The following is a 27,729-nucleotide window of genomic DNA, read 5'->3' as shown; positions in this document are numbered from 1 at the left end:
TGCACAACTGGAGTAGCGACTGTGGCCAGGACCTTGTTCAAGGTTTTCATTGGGTAACAAGTATGTGCACAATCCGGGAAGGTTATTCTCTTCTCTCGCCAATCAATACAAGGATTATGTGTTTCCAACCAAGGTATCCCCAGTATTATTTGGAACTGCAGGGCTTTGATTAAATCAAACACAATAGTCTCTCGATGCCCATCCTGACCCAATAATGTCATCTCTGCGGTGGAATTAGTTACAGGCCCAGAGGCAATTTCAGTTCCATGGACTGTGGTGATGACATCTGAAGTGGTCTTTCTGCAGAGAGGTAGATTCATCCTAGAAGCCAATTCGTGGTCCACATAGTTTCCTATGGCCCCGCTATCAATGTATGCCCTAACTGCGTGCAAACGTGATGGCTGCCTTGGATCTATAAGGACCATTGGTATGATGAAATGCGAGGTTTGAGTATCCTTCTTCAAGCTCGGCAAGCGGACCTCTACACTTGTCGGGCGTGGTCGTTTCCCGAGTCAGGCTCCATATGGCTTTTATCAGCAGCTCCTACCACCTTCTTGGGTGGTTTTACAGGGCAATCCTGTAGAAAATGTCCCGAAGTTCCACAGTATAGACATAATTGCATTTGCCGCCTCTTTTCTCTTTCCTTCTCTTTCCTTCTGTGCCAAGGGTCCTTTAACTCCTCCGATTTGCATGGGTTCTGAGGCATCTGGGAGATTAGTTTCCTGGGTTTTTCCTTGCCCATTTCGTACGGTGATGGTGAGGTGTCTCCGAGTGGACAGGCGCACAGTTTTGGGGTTGCGTAATATTTCTTCTGCGCCCTCCTGGGTCGGGGGCGATTTGTAGTCCGTGGAGGTGTGGGCGCCTGTTGGTTAGGCCTGTGGACAGTCGGTTCCAGGCATAGGTTGCAGGTCTAGCACAGTATGGTACTTCTTCACCTTGCTACGTACTGACAAGTGTGGCCATTTTGTCCCTGTCTTCCTGCTGTCTTGTAAATTCACTGATTGCACTGATCGCACTACGGGCCCACGAAAACACAGGTCTTCGCCATGAGTACCGACAGGTCGAAGTCTCTGGACGGTCTGTGGCGTCTCCCGAAACGGGTTATGAAGCCAGCGGATCACGTGCCGTGGACCTACCGGGCCGCCTGGTTCTGTTTGCCGTCTGGGCTTCTTCCCCCGCAGGCTCGGTATGAGCGCGAGGGCCGGGGTAGGGCGAACGTATGGCTGTCACCCTAGGTTGCCGTCTCCCTCTCGGGTCACCCTGGCGGCCCGATGGTGCACTGGGGCCCGCCACATCACTCACACAGGCACAGCGAAGATCAGCCGCCCTCGGGAGACTGTGGGCCTGTTCTTCGTGTTGTTCAACAGGTTCCCGCCTGGTTCGATTTGCTGGCCGGGAGTGTTCCACGGGCGATGTGCGTGCTGCTGTCCTGGTGGGATTTCCACCTCCTCATGCGCGGATGTTATTGCTGCGTGTCTCCATTCCCAGCCACAGGTCATTGATTGCAGATCCACGTCGGAGTGACGATCCTTCATGCGGCTACGATCCAACAGGCGTGGCCATTTTGTCTGCGTTTTCCTGCTGCCGCACGGCTTGTTTTCCTCGGCTCCGAACTCACCCAGGAATGTGCGATTTTGGCCGGGATTTTGCCTGGTTGTGCCCGATGTGTTCGTCTTCCGGAAAATGTATAATTTCTACAGGAAAGCCATTCGCAGCAGGCTGTTTCTACAGGATATCTGCCGTGGCCGCAGGAGCTACAGGGGCTCACGTCCTCATAGATCTGGTGCTGGCCACGCCCCCCCTGCCTCTGGTTTGTTAACTGCTGTTAAGTAGAGCTCAACCTTAAAGGTAGAACCATGGTTTTCTCCAAATGCTTTCATCCAAATGTCCAGATTTACTGGACACAATTTCTCATGTGCACTCATCAATGTCTACTGGAATCCTTTAGGTATTACTGATGACAGGTTTCTGGATTCATTGAACAAAGCTTTGGACCTTATAATTTTGGACGGCAATTCTGACACTATAATTCTAGCTGGTGACCTGAATCTGCATTGTTTGGGCCCCAAACGTAAATCTGAAACAACGCGCCTTGTTAAATGGACAAGCTTTGTAGAGTCCAGAAGCCTGCTCATTCTAAATGGCTCCTTTCTCAAGGATATCCCGCCTAGGACAACATGGCACCGAGCCTTTAGCAAGGGAATTATTGACTAAATCTATGTTAACGCAAGTATGCTGAATAAAGTAGAATCCTTTCAAGTAATTGACACGGAAGCGAGCGATCATAACGTGCTCAACGCGACATGGCTCCTTAAACCTAGTATAATAAATGGGAAACCCCATTATCTTCTGGGTTCCTTCATAGTAAATACAGCTAGAAATAGGTTCATCTGGACAGAGTCTTCTTTGGAAGCATTCAGGTCAGCTAAAGTGCTCAGCTAAAGTGCAAAGTTGCTTAGGCACGAGGTTCAGAGTTAGTTTATCACGAATTAATGCAGCTGTTTCAACCAGCCTCTATCACCCAAAAACAAAAACAAACACCTAATTTACATATATTCGATCATGAAATTAGAATTAAGAAATCATTGGTTCGGGCTGAAAAGAGGAAAGCCTATAAGCTTCCCGGTGATAAGCGAGCAATGGCCCTAACCCTTATCAAAACTAGATACAGGAATTGGTTAAGAGGGATGCAGGCTAAATTATACCAAAGTGATGGTAGTAACATGCTAAAATTATTGGCTAGCAAACAAAAACTCTGCAAAATCATGGAAAATCATTAACCAGGCGACTGCAGGTCACCAGGTTGCTGTCCAAACCAATGATGTGAGCGAAGAGGTGTGGGTTCAGTACTATTCTAATTTATATGCTGCACCCCCGACGATCCAAGTATACATGAGCCTGAGCCCCAACCTAAATTCCATCTAACGTTTGATAAAGATGACATTTTACTCTTCATCAACCAAGCCAGTCAGTCTAGAGCACCTGGTCTGGATGGGTTGTCAAACATACAAATGAAGCAATTTCCGTACATTTGGGCTGACATATTATATCTCATGTTCAAGAATATTCTTTCATCTCAAAAAATACCGGTGTCCTGGAAACAATCCATCACTATCCCAATTTACAAGAAGGGTGAACGGGCCAATCCGGCCAGTTATAGACCCATTTCTCTGTTAGACGTGCCCGGGAAGATCTTTTGTCGTCTAATTTTAAGGGATCTGAATATCTGGACCAAAAATTGCTTTAAGAGAGATCCCTTTCAATCTGGATTTGTGAGCGGGCTTGGTACTCTCCTTAACATCATTACTATTAACATGCTCAAAGCTCAGTATGCATTCCGGAAACAACCCTTATATTTTGCATTTATTGATTTCCGGACGGCATTTGACTCAATAAAGCAGGATTTATTATTTCAAAAGCTAAAACTGCTTGGTTGTCCATCATCTCTTTTAGCACTAGTGATCCAGTTACACACGGAGACCTCTATGCGTGTAAGACTATCCTTAGAAGGTCTCTTGTCATCATCCTTTAGCACTTACTTGGGTCTCAAACAGGGTTGTATTCTAGCTTCCATATTGTTTAATCTGTTCATTTTTGACATGGGCAATTCATTTCTGCGAACTGCTTCTGATGCCCCTGAACTGGGGGGCGGGGGGTCAGCGTATAGCTTGGTTACTGTACGCTGACGACCTGGTCTTAATATCACAGACTCCCAAGGGACTTCATGACTTGCTATCTGCCCTCTCCATTTATGTTGAAGAGAACCATCTTAAAGTCAATTTGGATAAATCATAGATTGTGGTTTGTAGACCACAAGGTAAATGCAAATCTAACAACTGCACTTGGACCATCCGAAAGGAACACATGGAAATAGTCTCAGACTACAAATACTTGGGGCTTATGATACAGAATACGGTCATCGATAATATGTATTTCACCACCCTACAGTCTAAACTTTCGGATTTGATCTCCCAGGCTAGAATCCTCCTTTACAAGTATGGGAAATTCACCTTAAAACATCTTCCATTGTTCTATGAACAAAAAGTAATCCCCATACTGCTTTATGGTGTTGAATCAAAACTTTATATGAATGATAAAACATGGAATAAATTGGAGACCTGTTTTTGGAAAAAGGTTTCCCGAATTGCTCACCCATGCCCATCCTACGATTTGAATTAGGTTTGAATTCACTGGCTTGTAGAGTTAAGAGGAGGATGTGCTCCTTTTTTTCGCAAGTGTTTGTTGGGTTTGGAAAATAATAACATTTTGAGCACGGTTGCCCATTATTTGTCCTCCTCAAATCATGTTTTTCCATTGAGATGGCGTAACCTTGTTCTGAACACACTGGCAGAAGCTGATATATCGTTACTGCTCTTAATTGAAAATCCTGTCCGCGGCAAAACAAAGTTCTATCGCTGGGACTGGATACAAAACCGTGAATCTTGTTCAAAATACAAAGATTTTAATAGCAATAACTTTGGCAATAAGAGGATGGGTCAAGTGGCAGGTTATCTGTTGAAATGTCCTCTGGGAGTATACGGAATACATTTCTACGCCTCAGACTAAACCTATGGCTAACCAGGGAAGTACTGTCTAGGCGCAACATCATTCCAGTTAACATGAATGATAATATCTTGTGTCAACCTGAATGAACAACAAGCTAAATTCTTTACTAACCTGATAAGTTTGCACGAGGAATTAGATGTAAATCAGATATGGAGCATTCTATTTTCTAGCATGAAATTTCCTGTGATTAAAGCTCTAGTGCATTTCCTTGAAGTTATCTTGCCAAGTGAAATTAAGTTGTAAAAAAAAAAAAAAATCTTGTGAACATCAATTGTAAATATCCAAAGCTTATTATGTATTTAGGAACTGAATTGCGTACGTTTTTAGTTGTTTTTATTAATTATTGATCTTCAGATTTATTTATTTATTTTTTCACTTTTTCTTCATGTTTTCATTTCTTCTTTCTTTTTATCATGTACTCCGTGTCATTTTGAGTATAATTGAAAAGTGTAATACTTGTTTTGTATTTTTGAAAAGTTGATTTATTCAGCTATATCAAAATAAAAAAATTTAAAAATTTAAAAAACGCAGGAAAACTAGGTGTACTCTTTATCGTGGCCTCTCCTCACGATACCTCTTAATTGCCTAATATTCAACGCTCATCGTTCTCAAGTTAATTTACCTCAACCTCCCTCCGCTAAGCTACTCTTTTTTCCCCTTATCACTGTCTTCACCCACTGCCCATTCACACTTTTGCCACCTCACTCAGTATTTACTCGCCATTCGTGTTTTCAACTTCCGACGCTCTGGACCATCCGCCTCTTTAACAGCTGTTTCAACTTTCTGTTCGTTCAGCTTCCAAACACAAACTATATGACCCTTAATTACGCATCCCCCTACCCAGAGGGGTAGACAGGATACAGCCTGAGCCGGCAAGGCCCACCTAAAATCTGTAAATGCCCAGTCAGCAGTGGGCATTTACAGATGTTAATGTCACTGTGGTGGGCCCAACTACGCTAGCTTGAGGCCCCACTTGTTAGACAATCCTGGCTACGCCTTTGCCCCTACCATTGGTTGGCACTCTAACCTCCGTTGGTACTTTTCCACCTACGTTAGCAGCACGTAGACTGGGCTTCCAGGTGCTGGTGAGCTAGTCTTTAACCATAGCTTCCCACCAATTAGCATACCCATCTATCATCACCTCAGTGGTCTGCTGTCAATTAAGGCTTTGAACTTGTCCCTGGGTGTGTTCTTCTGCTCTGGAGAATTCAGGGGAGTGAAGGCTCGCTCTGCCCTCATGGGTAGGTGTGACCATCGAGTTCCTTCCACGTGACTGAAGACCACAAAATCAAGCCTTAGTTTATTTAAAATACTATTTTCTAATAGACCTCTGATGTCTTCCTTGTTTTTGCCCATGTCTTCTGAATAAGAATTTCATTCTTTCACATGATTTGTATCCAATGTCTGCTCACCCCAGCCTGATAAAACCTTGGCTTCTTGGCTCATCCAGTGTCACCTTTCTGAGTTTCACTCCTGTTAATTCAATTGCTTTTTTAACTGCAAAACACTGGAAAAGAGGCCTTCTTTCTTTAGTCCAGTTCTGCTATAATACGTAGCGGAAACCTCCATTCTTTACTCACTTCAATATATATATATGTATATATATATATCTGTATAAGTTGGCGCATGCCGCAATCTATTCACTATAAAGCTAGCCTTAAGAATACTTTGTCTGCTTGCGTTTCTTTGCATTTGTAGACGTGTACAATAACTTGCTATCTTCATCGTTTCTGCAGCATACATTTCTTCATCTTAATCCCAAAATGTCACTTATCTTTGATACTTTCTTGATGCCTTATAGAATATCTGCATCCTCTTGTCTCTGCATCTCTTTCATGTATGTCAGCTCAGCCCTGTGTGACGTCACCATTCTTCTCTTCCATTTATTGGTCCTGCTTCTTCCAGGATTTCATTCAAATGGCCATCATACTGTCTTGTATGCAAGTATGGCTTTCTCAATGGGAACCTTGCCTCCAGGATTCTCTTTGATATCAGTATTTTGACTGGTACCGCACGTGTCTCACACTTTGGTTCCCAACATATAGGCAATATGGGCGAAGTGGTTGAGGTGTGGGTACTTGGCTCCTCCTCTACGTTGTGAAAATAAATCTGCAGCCTTTCATGCCAACAAAGAAAGAACGTCTCATGCTGCACCTTTTTTTTCTTAGTGGGGTAGCAAGGGTGGTGAAAGGAATGAGCAAGTAGGTTGGTATAAGTATGGACAAATGCCGAGGTTATAGCCTCCACCCAGGAAGTCACTCACTCATGCGCTGCCATGTGTTAGTGACATTTGGGACATTTTGCAACACAATACAAAAATTAAACTTTTTTGCTTTTCATTGCGAGAGCAAAATCACTGTAACCTCGATGGTCTGTTAGCTGAGCTGGTACAGGAAGGAATGGGTGCTCCTGTTGTCACAGAAATCGGCGACGGTCCTGGGGCCATGGGCATCGGACAATGGTTCCCGTTAGTATGCTGACTTTTGTTGCACGGACCGCAGGGTGAGGCCCTGCGCTCACATGGTGGGGGGATGCTGTGAGGGTTTGCTGTTCCTCCCTTTGGGGACGATGATGCTGGGATGGCAAGTGAGGATGTAACTCATTTGGATTTGTAGAGGGCGGGATGTTCCCAGGATCTGGGCAGGGTGTAGGAGGAAGTGAACCCTCCCTGCTCAGGACGCTGCGCTATGAGAGACACTGGGGATAAGATAACAGGGTAAACAGTCGCAGCGAGGCCCCGGACTTTAACCCACGATCAAGAGGAGGGAGAAATGTGTTCAGTACAGGTGTGTTCAGTACAGCAATGCCTCTGCTTGCACAGAAGGCTTAGGATGGGTGACTAAGGGAGGGCATTCTCTTCCGCTACTCCCAACTGTGCTGTGCTTCAGAGACAGAGGCCAATGGAAGCTCTGCCCCCACCTCGCACTGTGACCCAATAAATGCATGCGGGTGTGGGGCTTTCCAGCCACCCAGCATTGCTACCCTCGAAAGCCTGCGAGGCTTTCTGCTCTTCCACCACGCAGAAGCTGTACCCCCACCTAGTGATGATGCCTCGAAAATCGGACAGTGAGCCCTCCTCCCCGACACTGCACGACTCTCCATATCTGGAAGTGTCAAGGCCCTGTACTCGTTCAGCAGTGACACCTTACCAAGATACAGGAGACTGACCTCCACCCCACAACTGAATTCATTGGAACTGTTCACATTTCACCCAATAGCCCTCTAATACAGAGATCTACAACCTGTGGCTTTCCAGCTGTTTTGGACCACAATTCCCATCGGACCTAGCAAGCATATTCAATGATAAGGGATTCTGGGCGGCGTAGTGTAAAGCATGTTGAGATCCACAGGTTGCAAATCCCTGCTCTAACATTTGGGCATTTAATCATTGCCTCTTCCCCTCACTTCACCTGCTTGAGATAAGTCCCATCTTTTGTTAAACCTGTATCCGTAACTCCCTTAATGTGGGCGCCAAACCTACCAATACATTTTCCTGAAATTACCTCCAAACCTCAACCCATGTGTACCGCTGGGTCCGTAGCTTGCCCCAAAGCCATACTTGTATTCCATTGCTTGTACTCACCTGCTGGCGGGCGCCCCCTGCCACTTTGTGTTCATTCTCTTTGTAGGTTGCAGGTTACACAGAACAAGAAACCCAAGCGAACACCCACCGGCTGACCCGCCACCTTTGAGATACTGGCACCCACTGACAAACGTGGAACAATCAGCACTGCTTCACTCCAAACATTCCACATTGGTTATGGGTGAAAGGATTGAATACAAAGGGTCGAAATTCAATACATTCGAGTCAAAAGGACCGGAAAAAAAGCCCAAATGCGTTTTTTTTGGGGGGGGCCCAAACCCCTGTTTTTTGGCCAAAAACCATTCATTTTAGCTATACCAAACCCCCTCCCCACCAAATACATTAAAAAAAAAGGTATTTGGTCTTTTTTTCAGGTCCTTTTGACTGCAATGTATTGCATTCGATCCTTTTGTTTTTTAATTAATGACTGGACACCTTCCACATTACATCACAGCCTATGTACCAAGCATCCATCACCACTAAACACGGTCAGGACACAACACGTATCCCATCCCCAATTCCAAGGCCGAAACACTACTGGTAATATTTAACCACCCCTCACCCACCTTATTGTAACTTACTTAGCAGACTGCTAAACGTTACCCCATCCCATCCCTTTTTCTAACACAACACAAACTTAAATCTGATTTATTCAGGGGTATTGCTGCCATGCCATCTCCCACTTCCTCGGCTGCATTTTCAACTGCTTTCCCCAATTTCCGCCCCAACTATTTCTCAAGCAGAAACTCAACCTCTTCCCCATGGCCAACCACAACCCACCCATCGCGCCAACATCAGCCACACCACCACACTGTTGTAAATCGGACATACACAATTTATGTTTTCTGATATTGCTACATTGTGTATGTCTTGAGAACAACAAAACCTTTTTTTAGGTCTGTACATCAATCCGATATGATAATGTGTGATACTCACGCGCTATATAATGTTTCCGTAAAATAAACACCATCTCCCTCAAACCTCATAATAACTTTCAGTCGCATTGCTAAAACACCCTCGCCTACCAAACCCAACCAGAACCCCATAAACAGTAACCTCTATTTCCCTGAGCAGAATTTGGACTTTTTCATCGAAGTCCAATCAAATTGAGCTTTAAACTCAAATCCCACCACTACCCGTAGCTCCGACGCCAGCCCTCCTGTGAACCGAAACCTTACTCTAACTTTAAACTTACCCAAAGTCTAATCCATCCCTATCTTGAACACCGTCACGCAGAGCGGTCTGCGATTCTGCGCTATATCCTTAGGGATGCATTAGGCCTAACCACCATCCAACCCTGAACTGATTTCCAACCCGGCCACACCAACGGGTGGAAATGAACATAAAAACCGGCAAAACATGCCTGGCAAAAGTGTGATCAGCACACAGCCCTTTACGTGTTTGCTAGTTGGAGCTTTCCAGTGTGAAAAGATTTATAGTTCCTCCTCCTTCCTTGATGAACTACCTTAGTAGGGCTGGAGGACGTGAAGAAAAGGGCTTCGGGTGAAAAATAAAACACAGAGGCATCATTGGGAATATGAACAAAAGTTAATTTAAGTGCACGATTGTCAGTAAGGAGCAGTGGAAGTAAATGGGGCTATGGATGGGGGCGTGGAGAGGCCTTGTCGGAGGAGGGGAAAATATGTCTTCCCTGAAAAATCATGCAACAGTTGTAAGCGTAGCCAAACTCCATCCCAACCGATCCAATCAATTCTGCTGTTTTCCCAACAGAGTGTGGACTTTTTCTTATATTCCAAACCTAATCCCTAATCCTGACCAAACACCTAACTAAGGGTGAGTGCTCACCTCCAAACATCCGCCGACACTCTGCTGAACACAATTTTGAATCCTTGCAATGCTGCCTCAGCACCAAATCCATCGGAGGTGGGTAAATTGCATGCAGTTAAATTGCAAAATAATAACACTTCCTATAACAGCACTTAGAAGCATGAGGAATCCAGCATGAAGCACAATAGAAAGCCTAATTATATTAAACCGAAACCTCTTTGATTTCATACCGTAACACCAAATCATCTTTAACTCTTCCTGCTACCAAAGACAACCATAACCATAACCCTACACCTTCCCCAAATGTCTAAACTCCAATTCCAACCCCTTCTTTACTTCAGCTCCTACCCATAAACATTAACAGTGTATCTCCTCCCCCTAATATGAATCTTTTGCTCATCCCCCATCCACATCCCTAGCTGTTACCCCATCCCAGGACTAGACCGAAAAACCCATCCACAGATTGACTCGCATGCCATCACCATAGTGATCACCATGCAAGCTAGACCTTGGATCATGTCATCACCGCTGTATAGGTGACGGAGCAGGACTGCAGGTTGATGGTTACCAGACATTTGATCGAAAAAAAATTGGTCGACTGGACAAATGGTCGAACCAATTTGGTCAAAAACCAAATAGTCGAATTTTTATTTTTTTTTGGGGGGGGGGGGGGTCCCCCCAAACCCCTTTTTTCTAAAAAACCCTTTTTTTCCCTAAACTACAACCTTAAAAATATATATATAAATAAATAAAAAAATTCGACCATTTGGTTTTCGACGAAATTACGCCGACCAATTGTCCTGTCGACCAATTGTTTTCGATGAAATGTCCGGACACCCAGGTTGATTAATATGGGGCCAATATGAACTCCCATAGCCTTTTCAGTCACAAGCAATCATGCATGACAACGTTGATGGGGGCCAGAGAAGAATAAGGAACGAATGAGTGTGAGCGGAGCATTGCCATAGTCCACGTGTGGCCAGGCCAGGACTTAAACGGTTGCTTTGAAATTAGTATTATGACTCCATGGTTTTTTGATTATGCAACAAAGAATGATAGAACCAGGCTGTCAGCGTAGAACAAAATTGCAAGGTGTCTCTTGACAGAGAGGTGGCTATTGTCGAAGCCTCATAGTTGATAGCCTTGGGTGAATCCTTGAAAATGCATGTCTTTGTACAATGAGTGAATTGGGGGGGGGGGGGTAGTTTATGGTGAGCCCAAGATGTGCTTTGACTGGGTTATGTGCCAGGTGTGTGCTGCACATCCAAGACGGGTAAGGCATGTACTGGAGTGATGGAGCGCATCAACCATCTATTCAACCAATGAAAGCTTAAGGCAGAGTGCATTCTCCTCAGCGAATTGGTGGATGTGGCGTATGTGGTTGCCAAGGAGGATCTTCAAGGGGGTCCATGTCAATATTCCAATATCACTGAGCAGAAGATGGAACTCTAGGGGACACCTGTGGTGACCGGCGGGTAGGGGACCCTGGGGTCCCCATCGGGCCAGAATGATGTTAGTCTCCCAATATTGTTGCTCCTGTGGTTGATGTGTTTATTGATAGGATTGTGATGCTTGGTTATGTTGCGTGTTTCCCCCGCCCTATGTGTCGGAGATGAATTTGCTTCGTGGTCTTGGCAAAATAGACTTGGCCTTAAGTGCCATGACTCAATCAATCAATCAAAGTTTATTTCGGATTTTTTCCATAAAATCACAATCACCATAAATATCGTACATCATAAAATCCACAGAATGATAAGACGCAAAACACAATAATAAACATCGCTGCTATTCTGAATAATAATGTCCTTCGCATGACAGCATGTAAATATATATATCTCCTGCCAAAAACTAAAATACCCCACCCCCACCCAACCCCCATTTGCTTCGTCTACACCGCGCACTCTTTAAAATCTAGCAAAAGCGAACATAACCACCGGCCTTGTTGAACTTAATTAATAAAAATATCAATGCCGGGCGGTGCGCCCTTATTCTGCTGTCTCTATAAAATATTCAATAAGAAATTTGTTCTAAGATCACAAAATAATGGACAAAATAGAACGCAATGACTAAGTGTCTCAGAAGCCCCAAACGTACATTTCCAATATTATGATTCCCTGCCTTACTATTAATTCTGACCTTGGAAATAAAGGCTGGATGCAAGGGAACGGACTCTGCGTCAGATATTCTGCGGTCCCGATAACAGGAGTGACGGGCATATATGCCCTGGCATATGCCTTTGATATTGCTTCTTTCTCCCTTATTGATGCCAAGTAATCCATGGCTCGGCTTTTTATCAAAGTCTTGGGGATGTTTCCAATTCTTTGTCGGTCCTCGGAATACGATGACCAGGATGGTGTGTGCAGGAGTGATTCAGTATGCGGCTGCCAGCCTACTTCATTAGAACCACGCATGGCTGTTAAATTCAGAATCAGAACTTTTATCCATAGATTCTGATTATCGGCCCATCACGCGGCCCAATGTAAAATGGGTCTTACAAAAGGAGGATCTGAAAGGTACGTCATAGCCGTCGCCCTAATCATCGAATAGGCTGCCATTGGCGAAGGGACTACTAATAACATTCCTAAGAAATACTTTTTTTTTTTTTTTTTGGAGGTAATCTGCCCTTGAGGACTCCCAGATCCCACACCCAGTGGCCTTCCCCTCATATACCGTTAAGATATGTTCCACTGAACAGTGTCCCAGGGTCTTAGCCAGTCTAAAAACACCTCTGATAGTCTGATTCATTCGAATATTTTGCTTCCTAATGACTCACCTACGGTGGACTTGGTTGCGCGATCAAGGTATAGCTCCCAGGAGGAGTGTCGGATGGGGAAGATACAGAGTAATACTGCTAACACTTTGAATGGAGTAGGAATACAGACAAGAGATTTGCTTAAATACTTTCCCCTTAAGTATGGTGTAGCAAATATGCACAATTCCAGGCAAAGTCTATGCAAAGACACCCTTGAGTTCACCCAATAACTGTGAGGGTTAGGGTCTTTATCAGAGCTGGCATGGAAAGGTCACTTGATAATGTCCTAGAAATGTCCACAGAGGGGATGCATGCATGCCTTGGTAGCCTGCTGTGTTTGTGGGCTTCGATTTCTCTAGTGACAGGAATTCTTGATGACGAGGCTGTGGCACAGGCAAGGGTTCACCCGTGCTCAAGTTTCCATTATGACAGGGCCTCTGCGCTGGCGACCCATTCCATGATGGCAGTCCCAGCACAGAAGAACACAATGGGGATGCAATCAGGAGAATGAGGGGGTTCCAGATCTTCCAAGATACATGGGTTCCTCACCCAGAGTGACGGCACCATGAGGGTGGTGGCACATTTCACACAGCTGTGTGTTGCATGGGGATAAGGGCAGTGGTCCTGATATCCTTGATGGCTCTTAGCTTGGGCCTGGTTTTGTAACTGCAGGCCTCAGACTCGGTCAGTTGCAGGGGCATATGCTTTCAGGCCTTTGTTGTTGGGGGTCATTGGAGTGACCAGGCCAAGCCAGACTTCCGAAGGGCAACAGGTGCAAGGCCTGTATAATTGTTAGTCCATTGGAGATAAAGGGGGTGACAAACTGACTTGGTTTTTTCCTGGTTGGTTGGAAAGTCGGTTCCTTCAAAGAAGGGGAAAAGATTTGCCATCTGCAGGCACTTCAAGAGTTGCAGATTCCAAGATGTCTTCTCTACGTGTACTATCTTCAGGTCACTGTTGTCTTCTCATTCAAAAACTTCTGTGAATCAATGGAGACATATTTTTGGCTTATTGGGGCTGCGGGGAAACATAGGCCCTGATCATAGGGTTGAATTAATTAAAACGTTTTGACAGCCCCCCCCCCCTTCAGTGTGGGCTACCACATTCAAACTTTGTGGGATAATACCCAGGCAGACTCCCAGGTGCTGGTTCTCCCTTGAAGGCCACACATCCATTCACAAACTGGTCTACGCTGGTCCTGGCCACTTGAGCCGTGAAACTCTGAGGACCATGGAGCTGTGACCATATGTGGCCACATCTAAATCCTGGCCACTCACACGTAGGAACAATGCTTGGCTGACGAACTCTGCACTGGATTTTACATGGAGGTCCTTGATATGCCCGCCTCCGGGGCACAGCGGGATTGTAACGCCTGATATTGAGGAAACGGTGCCGCCAATCACTGAGACCATAGCAGACAGATGCTGTGCTAGGAGACTCCTACAGGTAAAAGAGGCCACACTGTGCCCTGTCCCTGAGAACCTTAGGGTTTCTCAGTGAGTACATTGGTGTTTCCTCTGCCCATGAGTCCTAGCAATAGGGCTCCTACGGGAACAATCAGTCAACCACTAACAAGGGGTGTCTTGCCAGAGTGAGATGAGCCTCTTGGAGATCTAGCAGCGCTAGGATGCCTGGGTCGCAATTATCGAGGAAGCAGGGGGCATTGCCCGCTAGAGCCATGCAGCCCTTTCTCTAACCAAACACGCGCTCCAGCCATCATGAGCAGTTTTTTGTCTCCTTCTTAGATAGTACTATCCTGTTTGATTTACTTTTGCACTGCACCCATCTATGGGATACGCTCCTTTAAATATACCACTGCTTTGCAGAAATTCAAGAACAATATTGTTCTCTCGTTTGAAAGCCAACCAAGGAGGCTCAGACTTGCCTCTCTGGGCCGCACAGACTGTTTTGTTGATTTATGTGGACATGACAAACACAGGCCTGCCATGTTTTTACATCTAAGGGTTAGGAAATATCTCACTGCACTCATGTCTAGGATCACATAGTGGGCAATACATATCTGTTTTCTCCTACTTGAGATGTTTCTAAGGTCTATTGAAATTATGTGTAATGAGCTTTACATACAAGTAATTTTTTGAGGGAGACCATGGATAGTGGTACATGTGGGTGGGAGGTTGGAAGATAGAGTGCATGGAATATGGGGGACGTGACCTCCGGGGGTTCCCAGCTACTAAGGGTTTCCGGCTACATACTTGCCAACATGACCCATTCCCATCTGTAGGCGCTTATCCAGTCCTGGGTTTTTCCTTTTCGATCTGGGACTTGTAGTTCCACTTTTCCCATTATAAAACCCGGACTAAAAGTCCCAGAATACAAAATACAAAAAAAAATGTACTGGATCAGCACATGCAGATTGGAACGGGTCATGTTGTCAAGTATGCTGTCAGAAAGCTGAATCTGGGATCCGCATGGGGTTCCTGTGTCTCAATAAACTCGTGTTCACCCACCTGATGGCCTGTCACGTTGTAGCCCTACAATGTGTTCTCCAGGAGATCAAGTAACACCCCATGCATGCGGGGATGGTACTAATTCAACCCGGGTTTGCTGTCAACCGCGTTGCTGTCAGACTTCGGCTCCACCTCCCCCTTCTCCTCACCTGAATCTTCTGATATTGAGTCCTTTACCGTAGTCCGGATACGGGGACGTTCCTTCTTCTTGTTAGAGATAAGATCCTTAGGTGATCTAACCTTCTTATCGTGCAAGTAAGGTCTGGCCCCTCCGGAGGCCACCGTGGCAGAAGTGGAAACCTGCCGTGGGGGGCTCCCAGTGGGCCAGCCTCGGTGCCCAAGGGAAAAAGCCGGAACGGCAGAAAAAACCCTTGAACGAAGATCTGCAGGCAAGGTGAGGAGTGGTTCCAGGCCAGGTATAAGGCAGGTTCTCCCAGGCTGAGATGATGAAGGTTCAGTTATGATGGATTGAAAAGCGAGAGCTTTCTCCAAAGTCAGGACACTTCAGAATGCCGGGAGTGTCAGATGCTTCGGACACCGAAGCAGATAGAGGCCGCAAGCAGTTTAATGTACAGGAAGGCAGAGCGAAGAACAGAGTGCGGAGGGATAAGCAAGCGGAGAAAAAGTAAACAGAAGGTAAGCAAGAAGCGGAACGCGAAAGGGATCGCGAGCGGAGAAAACGGATTCAGAAAGGCAGAGCGAGGAGCTGAGTGCGAAGGGATTCGCAAGTGGAGAAAAAGTAAACAGAAGGTAAGCCAGAAGCGGAACGCGAAAGGGATCGCGAGCGGAGAAAAAGGATTCAGAAAGGCAGAGCGAGGAGCTGAGTGCGAAGGGATTCGCAAGTGGAAAAAAAGTAAAACAGAAGGTAAGCCAGAAGCGGAACGCGAAAGGGATCGCGAGCGGAGAAAAAGGATTCAGAAAGGCAGAGCGAGGAGCTGAGTGCGAAGGGATTCGCTAGCGAGAAAGGCTGAACACAGATAGTCGGTTACGAAAAACCACATAGAACTAGAACACAGAGCGGACAGAAAGGGGAGAGGGACACAGGAGAAAATAACAAGCTCACGCCGAAAACGAGAGCTAGGAGGAATACTCGGAGAAAAGCTACGAGCTACTCTGAGCGCTGGTAGAAGTGTAAGCAATACACAGATACAACGCGCCGAGCTGGAGGCGGGGCCTAAATTTATAGTGGAGGCAGCCATGTTGGGTGAGGACTAGAGCGTCCATCGATCCCACAGCTTCCACCCTCGATTCCTGACAGTTGCCTCTGTCGGTGGACTCCAATTCCCAGTGTCCTGCAGGACTGCGTACACGCGCGGACTCCAATTAGGACAGGAGCGTTCCAGTGTGGATCCGCCTGTTCTAGGGAGCAGAGCGAGCATGCGTTCCAGTGGCCTGCTACAATGCAAGACTGCAAGAGTGCAAGACTGCATGATTGCAGGAGTGAAGGCATGAAGTGGGGAAGGGGGGTGTCTAGTCAAAGGATCGAAAAGAAAGGGTCGACAGGACAAAGGATCGACACCAAAGGGTCGACAGGACAAAGGATCGCATTTTTTTTTTAAATTATATATATTTTTTAGGTTTTCGTATAGGTAAAAAATGGTTTTTAGCAAAAAAAGGGAGGTTGTGGGCCACCCCCCAAAAAAATAAAAATAATTCGATCCTTTGGTTTTCGGTCCTTTGGTGTCGATCCTTTGGCCATTCGACCCTTTGGTTGTCGATCCTTTGACCTACAACCGGGAAGGGGAACCACCCAGGTCCCAGGTGACTGGTTATTGGGAAGAGTTTATGTTTATGTGTTTATGTTTGTGCTTATAACGCGCTGTAGCCCGCAGGAATCGGGGTGTACATATACCACAGGACAAGCAACTAACAGTACTAACAAAACATATATAAGGGATGAGACTGAAGACCAGTGAAGGTAGTAGGCAAGAGATAGACATGACTGATGTTAAAGGGAGACCGGCCAGACAGAAAGGTACATCTCTGCTCCCCTGTGGGGTTGGGGTCCTCTATCTCGATAAACTCAAGTTCACCCCCGATGGGTGTATGTTATGATTTCAGTATTTTTACTGCACCCATCCCCACTGTAGTGGTCTTACAGTGCATAACCTTGGATTGCAAGGATTGCAACCTCTTACCACAGCCTGGGCATATGCAAAGGACTTGCTTGCTCTCTCTAATCGCTTTGCCTCACCACCATGCTTGGCTTTGAACAGTACTCTGTTTTATAAAGATGCCATAAAAAGTACACAAACCATACTAAGGTATTCCCACAAATATATACATCCTTATAGATACATGTTAGGCAAAATGTGTAGCATTATGGCATTATTCGCCACCCCATCTTTAATCAGAGACTACAAACACCAGAATGCAATTCAGCAGAAGGCAAAAAATGTCCTCTTGAGTTTTGAAAATGTACTTTCAATAAGGCCCTCATTTTGAGTCTGCCGGTAAGTCGCTGGTGCTACCGGCGGGTTGCCGGCAGACTCGTCTTACCATTTCTGCCACCTGATATCCCTGTACTAATGTTAGTAACGGTGCCGGTGCTTCAGTGAAAAATCTGCCGGTAAGGGCCAGAACTACTGGCTGCTCAGTCCTGCAGGTAGTTCACAGTCCCTACTGGCAGACTTGTAGTTTGCTGGTCTGGAAAAGGTGCCGGGAACCGTTGTAACCAGCACTTTTTTCCAAAACGGTAAACTTGTAATGAGGGCCTTAAACTCATAACAAAAGTTAACGTGTGAAAAAGTTACTTGTTTCTATTTCAATGTTCAACAAATATTGGCTTTATATGTGGTGTTATTAATACATGATAATTAGCATCAGAAATGTATTGTGCCTCCTTATTTATGAGTCCCACAGTTTTCTGTGATGTCCTGAACTTCATGATAGGCTGCTTGGAGGTTTTGAGAACTGGAAATCATGGACTGGCATAGGCTGAGGTAGAACCCGCCCTAATAATGAGATGCACTGCTGAGCAGGGACATTTCAGGGCATTCTCCATCTTCCTGCACCCAGGCAGAGGCTCCTCCGGAGGGAAATTCTTCTGACCAATCAGATCTCCCAATTGAGGGTCAGCCTTTACTATCCCCAGGTACTTATCATCAAAGCCCTCCAGGGGGTATAGATTAGGCAGGTAGTGGGGAAAGCAAGGTTTCTCCTTCTCTCTCTTCAATGACACCTGTTCAGTATCTTCACACAGAGGAAGAACGATGGTCTGGGGGGTTGCCCAGAGCAATGCCAGAGGTTAAGATTGATTCTATACCCGCCCGCCATCACCTCTTGACCTTTTGCATATAGGGCTGATACTCGCACAATCGGATGCATTTGTATTTATTTGGCTGGTGGGTCAGACACTTCTGCCCGATGTACCATAGAGAGAGAAACCATACAAACAGCAGAGACCATTCATTCCCTTTCAATGCTCCTTTGCAAAGGTTGGGGCGTAGTGTACATAAGCTTGCCCCCTCACCTCTCCACCCTTCTCTGCCAACGCTCCAGGATGCTGCAGATGTAGGGTTTGAAGAGTGTTCATCCAATGGATGCCTTTCGAAACATAGGATATGCTCCAATGAAAATGTCATATTATACAGCTCTGTTAAGGTTGCACTTTGAAAGTGTGCTGCATGTTACACACATGTAAAATGAGTTGTCTTGGGTGGCAAATGTGTGAAGGTTTGACAGATAAGACCCCCTACTCTTTTTCACTTGTTAGCAGCTTACCCATGAGTGGAGTGGTCGTATGGGTTGTTCCCCCTCTATATTGCATTACGGGGCTATTACAGCCAATCAATAGTGAGACTACCAAGCGAGACCCAATTACATCCTGTGGTGCCTTTCAGCCTTACCTGAAGGGTGGCTCGCTTCCAATTAGGGAGGCTCAAGGTGCCCGTCCTTCCTCCTCTTTACAACAGTCACCTTCACAGCCCCCTCTCCTTTCTCTTTTCTGTCTCCCGCTCCTTTCCACATCCATCCCAATGGAACCACACTGAAATGTTCCTGGGATATCTGGCATGGCCTAAAACATTCACAAAATGGATGCCGTGGGCGAAAAAGGGCCCTAAAATGGATGCCCTCGTTCCCCCATGTTTGAGCATACGTAATGGCCACACTTCACCTTAAAATGACCAGAATCAGCCCCCAACCTTTGCTATATGTGCAACTATCTACTTGCCAACCTATCTACATCCCTATCTATCTGAACGTCTTGCTACCTTGATGCATCTGCAGCCGGCGCCATTAGTAGTCTATGAGAAATGCATGAGTTACATTCGAACGTTGATCTTGTGGAGTAGGGCGTGTTCATGGGCGAGTTAATTGATGCAAGCGATTGACTGCCTCGAGATTGCATGCAATGGTGGGGCGCACCATGGTGACATCGCTGGGCCTCTTTCCTCATCCTCCTACCTTGGCCCTCGCTCCGGTGTCCCACGCAACCCGGCTGTGCCTGGTCAGGTGTGCCTGGCTCCCACACACTTTTATGATATTGACTGAGGAAGTTCAGTAGGTGAACAGGTAATGGTGGGTTCAAAGTCTCCATTTGTTGCAGATGGAGAGCTGTAAAGGTGTGTCTCTGTGTGCACGGGAGGAGCAAGTTAATCAGTGACCGGCACTGGCATCACTGCACCGCCAGGTGCATATAAAGTCCATCAGCAGCAGCAGGCACAGTCCAGTACAGCAATCACCAGGACACCAGGAAATACCTTGAGAAGAACCTGCCACAATGTCGGTGAGTTGTGGGCCTGTGCTGCATGCAGCGGGGTGTTTGGGGTGGGAAGAAATTGAAAAGTGCTTGAGACCCTGACAGTGGTGAGGTTTGTACCCTCCTCTCAGAAAATCCCACCATTTTTTTTTTGTGAAAGATCATTGCAAAACAGAAACCCACCTGGGAATTATTGACAAAAAGGGTTGCATTTACTCGATGTAGTTTACACATTTCACATCCTCTGCCTCATTCCCCGAAAAAGGAAGCATGCGTTAACAGACTACTAAGGGTCTTATCGCGAGTTGGGCGGTAGCCCTTAAATGCAGTGGTAACGGTATTACCGCCGAATTTAAGGGCTGGCACTATCAAGAGTTGGGCGCTAAATGGGCTGTTTTACCTCCAGCTTTTTTCTGGAGGTGAAAATCCCCTAGTGCCCTGTTTTTGGATATAGTACTGCCAGATGTATTAGCCCGCAGTATTAGTTCCGAAAATGGCCCATTGGATCCAATAAACCCAACGGGGAATGGGGATTTATTTTTAACGCCCAACCCGTGATCCGGTGGTAATACTGCCGGACCAGTCAGTGCTAAGCCTATTACAGTCGGGCGGTATTACAGCCGGGATACCGGCCAATTCGTGATAAGGCCCTAATTCATGAACATCCTATAACAAGCCCATCCCATAACCAGCATGCCCCATTGACCCACCTGTTCCCCTCCATGATTTCACAACCTTCTACAGGCTCCCATTTCCTTCTTCCAGTTCCCCAGTCAAACCTACCAGACACCGTCACTTGTTTCGACCTTCTGGTCCTCAGCCCTTTCCAATGTCTCATGCCCTCTCTCTGTCTTACTGATGTCGGGGCTCCTTGAGGCCACTGTACACATCCAAAGGGCAAAGTTGACCTCATACTTCTTCCTTTTTTCATTTTTACAAGTCTTATCTAGATACCAACCTCAAAATCCACCAAATTTCCTGGTTTCCCTCTTTTAAATGTGACAACTTATGTTATGGTTGCACAAGATTATCTTCTCCCTTGCTGAGCCATCCTCTGCAAAACTGATCTCCCTCACCAGGTGCACAATCTACTTTCACTAATCTAGGGGCAGGCTGAAGGGCCTTGGACTCCGATGGTGGTCGTTAATTGTTAATTAATCTTTCATAAAACGCTTAATACCGAAGACCAGTCTCTAAGCGTGAGACCAGGATTTAAACCTCTGCAATTCAAACCTGTGCTGCTCTGTGTTGTCTTCCAAGAAAAACACGTTGCCCTGAGCTATCCTCCTGACCCAAAAGGGAGCCCTCACTTTGACAAGAAGAGCCACCTCGTATAATGCCCTGCAAAGGTGATTCCTAGGCAGCAAAATATTTTTGAAGGGAACAAGGTTTTGGGGAGGTATGTGACACATGCCACTACCCCCAACAGCTCCATGCCACGCAGAGGCCACCCTCCCCTACCCAGGAACTAGAGGTTGGCCCTGCCAAACTACATACCTTGTGCTGACCCATTCATCTTTGGACAGTAATGCTATTGTGTTCTGTGCGCTGTTCCTGCTGAGCTATGTTCCCTGCCTACCTTTGAACTCTGCCTTTGCTGTTCTATGCATGATAGGGTCACCACATTCGGTACCCTCTCTTTGCTGAGCTCTTGCCTTTGCCCTAACAAATGCTTCTAATCCCTACAAACCCATTCTCCAGACCTGGCCTCAATCAGCTCTGTACCCTACCTCCATCAAGCTACATAGCCTGCATCATTTTAGCTCTGCACCTTAGCCCCACCAAGCTCCATAACCTGCATCCTCTGAGACCTGCACCCTACCTCCATCAAGCTCCATAACCTGCATCATCTGAGCTCTGCACTCTACCTCCATCAAGCTCCATAACCTGCATCATCTTAGCTCTGCACCCTAGCTCCACCATGTTCCATAACCTGCATCATCTGAGCTCTACACCCTACCTCCACCATGTTCCATAACGGGCTACCTCAACAAGTGGCCCATAAAGGTCCTACTCTGAGACCTGTACCCTACCTCCACCAAGATCCATAACCTGCATCCTCTGAGCTCCTCACCCTACCTCCATCAAGCTCCACAACCTGCATCATTTTAGCTCTGCACCCTACCCCCACCAAGCTCCATAACCTGCATCATCTGGGCTCTGCACCCTACCTCCACCATGTTCCATAACTTGCATGATCTGAGCTCTACACCCTACCTCCACCATGTTCCATAACTGGCTACCTCAACAAGTCGGTCATAGACGTCCTCCTCTGAGACCTGGACCCTACCTCCACCAATAACCATAGCATGCATCCTCAGAGATCTGTACCCTACTCCTCCAATCCTCACACCTGCCCCCAGTGAACTCTGTACACTACCTCCACCAAGTTCCATAATCGCATCCTGCGAGGTCTACCCACCACTTCCACCCAGCTCCACAAGCTGCAGCTGCAGAGCGCTGGCCACTACCTCCACCGAGCTACGTAACCTTCATCTTCTGAGCTCTGTACCGTAGCTCCACCAACGTCCATAATCTATGTCCCCTGAGCTCTGTACCCTTCTCTTCCTCCAATCTGCACACCTGCCTGCAATGATCTCTGTACCCCACCTTCACCAAGCTCCATAACCTGCATCCTCGGAGCTCTGTACCCTACCTCCACCAATTTCCATTAGCTACATCGACTGAGTTGTGTACCCTACTCCACCAAGTACCGTGACCTGTAAAACTCTGTATCCTGCCCCATCGCTTTCATTGCCTTGGGCCCACATGGCTCAAGACCAGGCCTAGTTCTGAATAACGCCCCCTTACAGGGCTCACACTGACAATCTGCAATCATGTATCTGACCAGGAGCCGGTCTTCTCCCAATCCTGATATAGACCACTGTGGAAGGAGGACTGACGGAAGTAGTTCCTGCCCTACGTATACCCAACACAGTTCAAAATACACACAATGATTTTCAGACAAACAAAACTGAACAATGTGTCAAAGAAGACACAGCAACTAGTTTTGGATTTTAAAACGGTCACGTCCAGCCATTAAGCTTAAAGGTGATAGTCGGTCAAACCACTGGGAAAAGAAGCCCAGCTGAAGAGTACTTCTCTGTTCTGTCACTAACCTGGAGGCCATAGTCTATTACCGCTACCGGCAAGCATTTTTGCCTGGTCATTGGAGTCTCTGGAGCACGTCAGGGCACATCCCCATGTGTTCTCCCCTTAGTACTTTGGTCCAAGTGTGCCCTACAGTTATATCCAGTCTAGCCAGTCATACAAGAGCCTATGCATCTCAGACGAATTTGGTACCGCCAAGGCCCCCATTGGTATTTGGTGGTTTACCCTGTCCCCACTCTGGCTGGTTGCGACAGCTTCTACCACCAGCTCGTTCTAAAGAAGCCAGATGAGCGTTATCTTCTGCTTGCTTGCAATCTACATGAAGAAACGGCCAAGGCCGTGGGCCCACGGCAGGCACCTTTGCACTGCGGAGATTGATGGTGATGAGCCTTGTCCCTGTCCAGGCTTGTGTTTTCTTCCTCCATTCATGGACCCTGTGCTAGAGGCCTGGGCTGGTGGAGCTAATTCCCAATCTCTCAACTGGAGCCCAGATCTGGGGGCATGGGGCATACTCCAGGGTTAGAGGACTAGTTGGGGCTGGAGTTAAGGGGATGTGGGGCGGGGGTTCTACAAACACTAATGATGTCAATGCTGATTCTGTTGCAGGAAAAATTTGAGATGGTGAATCTGGAGATCAAGTCGGGGGAGTCTGTGAAGGTCAAGGGGAAGCTGCCCGGAGGTGCCAAAAAGTGAGTGTAAGATGGCTGAGGTTTGGAGTGGGTGGGGCAATGGGTTTATGAAAGGAGTTCCCTGATCAGTGCCAGGCAGGGGTGTTGCTAGTTCTGGAAAAGATCCGGGGCTACACTAATTTCGGGATTGTCGAGACTCGGGGCTAGCTATAGCCTTTTGGTTGTAGACTCTGAGATTCTATCTGGGGCTACAACCAAAAGTCCCGGGGCTATAGCCTCCTAAGCCCCCCGCCCCCCTCGCAAACCCTCTGGTGCTAGGAAGGAGGCGTGTCCCCACCCTGAGAGTGCCAATGTTGTGTAAAAGCAGTGGTGGGCAAACACACCCTTGGTTTTAAAATGCCAAGACTAAACCAATAGTAATGCGCCCCAACCTCCAGGCCAGCTTCTAATGCAAGGTCTGAACTGGAGGCAGTGCTACCCCGGAACCGGAAGTGTCCCATGTGTAAGCAGAGGTGGAAAGTTACTTATGGCCCCCAAGATGCCATGGAAGGGGCGATGCCCACTGAGGGGTTGGTCACTTGTCAGTAGGACTCCATGGTGATCTGTCACGTTTACAACCACTCCTCTGCTTCCCCAGTTTCTCCTTCAACTTGGGAAAGGCTGCTTCGGACGTGGCCCTGCACTTCAACCCCCGCCTGCACGAGAACACCATTGTGTGCAACTCCAAGACCAGCAACAACTGGCATTCTGAGCAGCGCAGCAACCACATGTGCTTCCAGCCGGACACAGAGGTCAAGGTGAGCTGAGTGTGCATGTGTATACATGGGTGAGTGTTCATGGCTGGACTCTGGTGGGCTCACCTGGGCGTGTGTCTAGGACCGGAGTCTTCTGTGTGTGCGTGTGTGAGTCGTGAGGACGAGAGATGCGGCGTAGCTGAGAGTCAACTGCAGGGTCTACCTGCATACTATGTGATTTTAGCAGCTTCTCAATGTTGTTCTACAGCTCGGTACTCTAAGAATCACCTGGCAGCTCATGCTTTCCCTCTTAACACAGTCCTGGGAAGATCTCTGCATATAAGATTTAAATGAATTAAGGGTACGGAAAAGAAACTTAAGTGCAAACCTATTAAAGGGCAATGCGGCTCTCTGTGTATACTACCTCCCACTTGAAGCGTGTCCGGGAGTGTTGGATGTCAAATATGTTGGTAACAGAAGGGACAGCCCTAACGCTGGCAGGACTATGGGCTAAATAGAGATGAAACAAAAGGAGGCGTCCTACCATCCACATTTGGGTATTTGCACAATATTTATGCAAACATAATTACTTTTGTCATGTATCACTAGACAGGGGTAGTTCTGTATTATAACCTTAATGTCAAAATAGAAGAACACTTAAACTGATTTAAATTCAAACTACGTTTTTTATTTTGCTGTTGAAACTGTTTTTTTCATTTTTCTTTTTAGACAAAAGCTTTTTTAAGAAAAGGTGCTTTTCTAGTTTCTGTATGACATTTTTGATTCATAGGTCCTGGTACAACCTTTACAAAAAGGAGCGATAGACAGTACAGTGACAATTGTGTTCAGCAAAAACCATCAATAACAAATAACTGTGCATGTCTCATGATTCTTTTACACTCATTACATACAAAGAGAAGATTCAAGACCAAAAGAGCTCCGGAGGAGTCAGGAACTGCTGCTGGGTCACCCTTTTGCCTGGCACTTCAGACCTCAGCAAGGTCCTTAGAAAGGAGCGTAACATTTAGTACGTTCTTTGGGAGGGTGAGACTGAGCACTCTCTTGCACTAACAGAGCCCTGACTCCTCCGGAGCTCTTTTTCTATTTATTTTGCATTTTTAAAGCGCTCTCACAGCCCACAGGCATCGAGGTGCTGTTACAGGAATAGTTTGTTTTTTTGAGCCGTAATTGTTTTTTTTGTCTTAGTTGCGTATTTATAGGCTTAAACACCCAGAGGTTTCTAAGTGCAGACTCGGGGATCGAACCTGTCTTGCTCCATGCTGACTAAGGCGAGGACGTTGCCGCTGAGCTATTCTGCCGGGACTGTCTTGAATCTTCTCTTTGTATGTAATGTGTGTAAAAGAATCATGAGACATGCAGTTATTTTGTTATTGATGGTTTTTGCTGAACACAATTATCATTGTACTGTCTATCGTTCTTTTTTGTAATTATTGTACTAGGACCAATGAATCAAAAATGTCATACAGAAACTAGAAAAGCACCTTTTCTTAAAAAGCTTTTGTCTAAAAAGAAAAATGAAAAAAACAGTTTCAACAGCAAAATAAAAAACGCTGTTTGAATTTAAATCAGTTTAAGTGTTCTTCTATTTTGACATTAAGGTTATAATAGATACAGGACTACCCCTGTCTAGTGATACATGACAAAAGTAATTATGTTTGCGTAAATAGTGTGCAAATAACCAAATGTGGATGTCAGGACGCCCTCCTTTTGTTTCAACTGGATGTCAAATGTGCACCATTTGTATAGGACGGTGGGTTGCAGAGATGTGTGTGTGTGTGTTACTTGCAAATCTTGGCCTTCATGTTGTTATGGCTCACACAGATCCCCATCCCTCCAAGGTTGACTATCACGTACGTTGAATGCAAGGCATTGTGTGATATTCAGGTGCAGCCGTTATTATTACTCACAGCACAAAAAGCCGGTGGTTTTGTCCTCTGTTTCCTCCCTCTCTGTGTCTGCTACCGCTCAGTTATCATCATTTCTGCCCCCACTAATTGCCAATCCCCCCATCACTGCTTGTAGTAATTCCCAGCTTCCCCCATCTCTGCTATGGCCGAGTTTCCCCATTGCTGCTCATGCTAATTCTCACCTGACGTATCCTTGTTCCTCCATCGCTATGCCTGATAAACCCGCTCCACAAATATTGCCCCAACTTGCTCTGCTCAAAGTATTATGAATTGCTCCTCCTGGTAACGAGCTTCTCCACCGATCTCTGCCACTATCAATTGATAAGATTCTCAATTTCTGATCCTAGAAGTCATCTGCTCCTCCATTTCTTCTCTGAGTAATCCACTGGTCCTCCTGTCTCTGATCCTTCTGCTTCCTCCTCTATTTCTGCTCCTGCTAATCCTGTACTTTCTTCTCTTGTTCTCCTCGTAACCTGCTAGTTGCTTCGTTTCTGCTCCTCACACCCCTCCACTGGCTCCTCCTCCTCAGCTCGTAGTAATCCCGTGGTTCCTCCATCTCTTGCTCTATCCACAGATCAGCATCAAGCACTCCGGCGACCACTTCGATATCAAGCTTCCCGACGGGCACGAGATTTCCTTCCCCAACAGGCACAACTACGACAAGCTCACCTACATGTCTGTCAAGGGAGATTTCAAGGTCACTTCCTTCAAGTATGAGTGAGGAACGCTCTTTCAGCACCATCCTTCACACCTGGAACACGGGGTGCACTGGCCCACGTGCATCACCCTCTGACCATCACCTTTTTACACATCGCCCTTTGCCCATAGTTGCTTATGGCTTGAATCCAGCACGCTGTCCCATGCAATCCATGGTTGCAATAAATATTCCTGCAGGAATTTAGGATTTTTTTAACTATGTATGTGTCTGTCTTTATTCTGAAGTGTGGGTTGTCGGGAAGGGTGCCCCGCATGGGCAATATAAGAAACAGGTATACCGTATCTGGCTGAGGCCTTGTGCCTTTTAGAAGTCGGTTGGCATGGGGGATTATAAACAATGGTTAATGGGCCCATATCTATGGTCCCTAGACTGCAAGAGTTGGACACTCACTCTAGAAGAGTCGAGAAACCCTTAATCATTAACAGATGTCCTCTAAACCTGCATCTAATGATGACCCGTGTGAGAATCGCCCCACAGGGAAGCTTGTTGGCGCTCTACGATGATTGGATCCTGCACCTGAGCTTGCTCACTGCATGGGTAACAACATTTTTATTGAATCCCTGAATGTGTCCGAGCAATTATCCGTTCAAGTATATCTGTCCCTTTGTTCGATCATCACAGGGAATAGCCATGATCCACGGTGCATTCTTCAGAGAACTCTCTGTGTGCCATATCTACACACCCCTGTGGCCGGGTGAGTACCCTGAGCAGACCACCTAAAAAACCCAATCGCTCACCCATACCGCTACC

General features: G+C 46.4%; 1 protein-coding gene across 1 annotated transcript; it reads left to right on the top strand.

Moving 5' to 3' along the window:
• Positions 1-19,764: 19,764 nt before the first annotated feature.
• Positions 19,765-27,174, top strand: LGALS2 (galectin 2). The gene is made up of 4 exons (XM_069653042.1): positions 19,765-19,886; positions 23,577-23,659; positions 24,237-24,396; positions 26,836-27,174. Exons 1-4 carry the CDS (start codon positions 19,881-19,883, stop codon positions 26,980-26,982), a joined length of 396 nt encoding a protein of 131 aa, XP_069509143.1. The 5' UTR covers positions 19,765-19,880; the 3' UTR covers positions 26,983-27,174.
• The last annotated feature ends 555 nt before the right edge of the window (positions 27,175-27,729 follow it).

The sequence above is a fragment of the Ambystoma mexicanum genome, chromosome 3q (genome assembly GCF_040938575.1).
Source record: "Ambystoma mexicanum isolate Mex_15411 chromosome 3q, UKY_AmexF1_1, whole genome shotgun sequence".
NCBI classification, from domain to species: domain Eukaryota; kingdom Metazoa; phylum Chordata; class Amphibia; order Caudata; family Ambystomatidae; genus Ambystoma; species Ambystoma mexicanum.
This window is presented reverse-complemented; position numbering and strand designations above follow the sequence as displayed.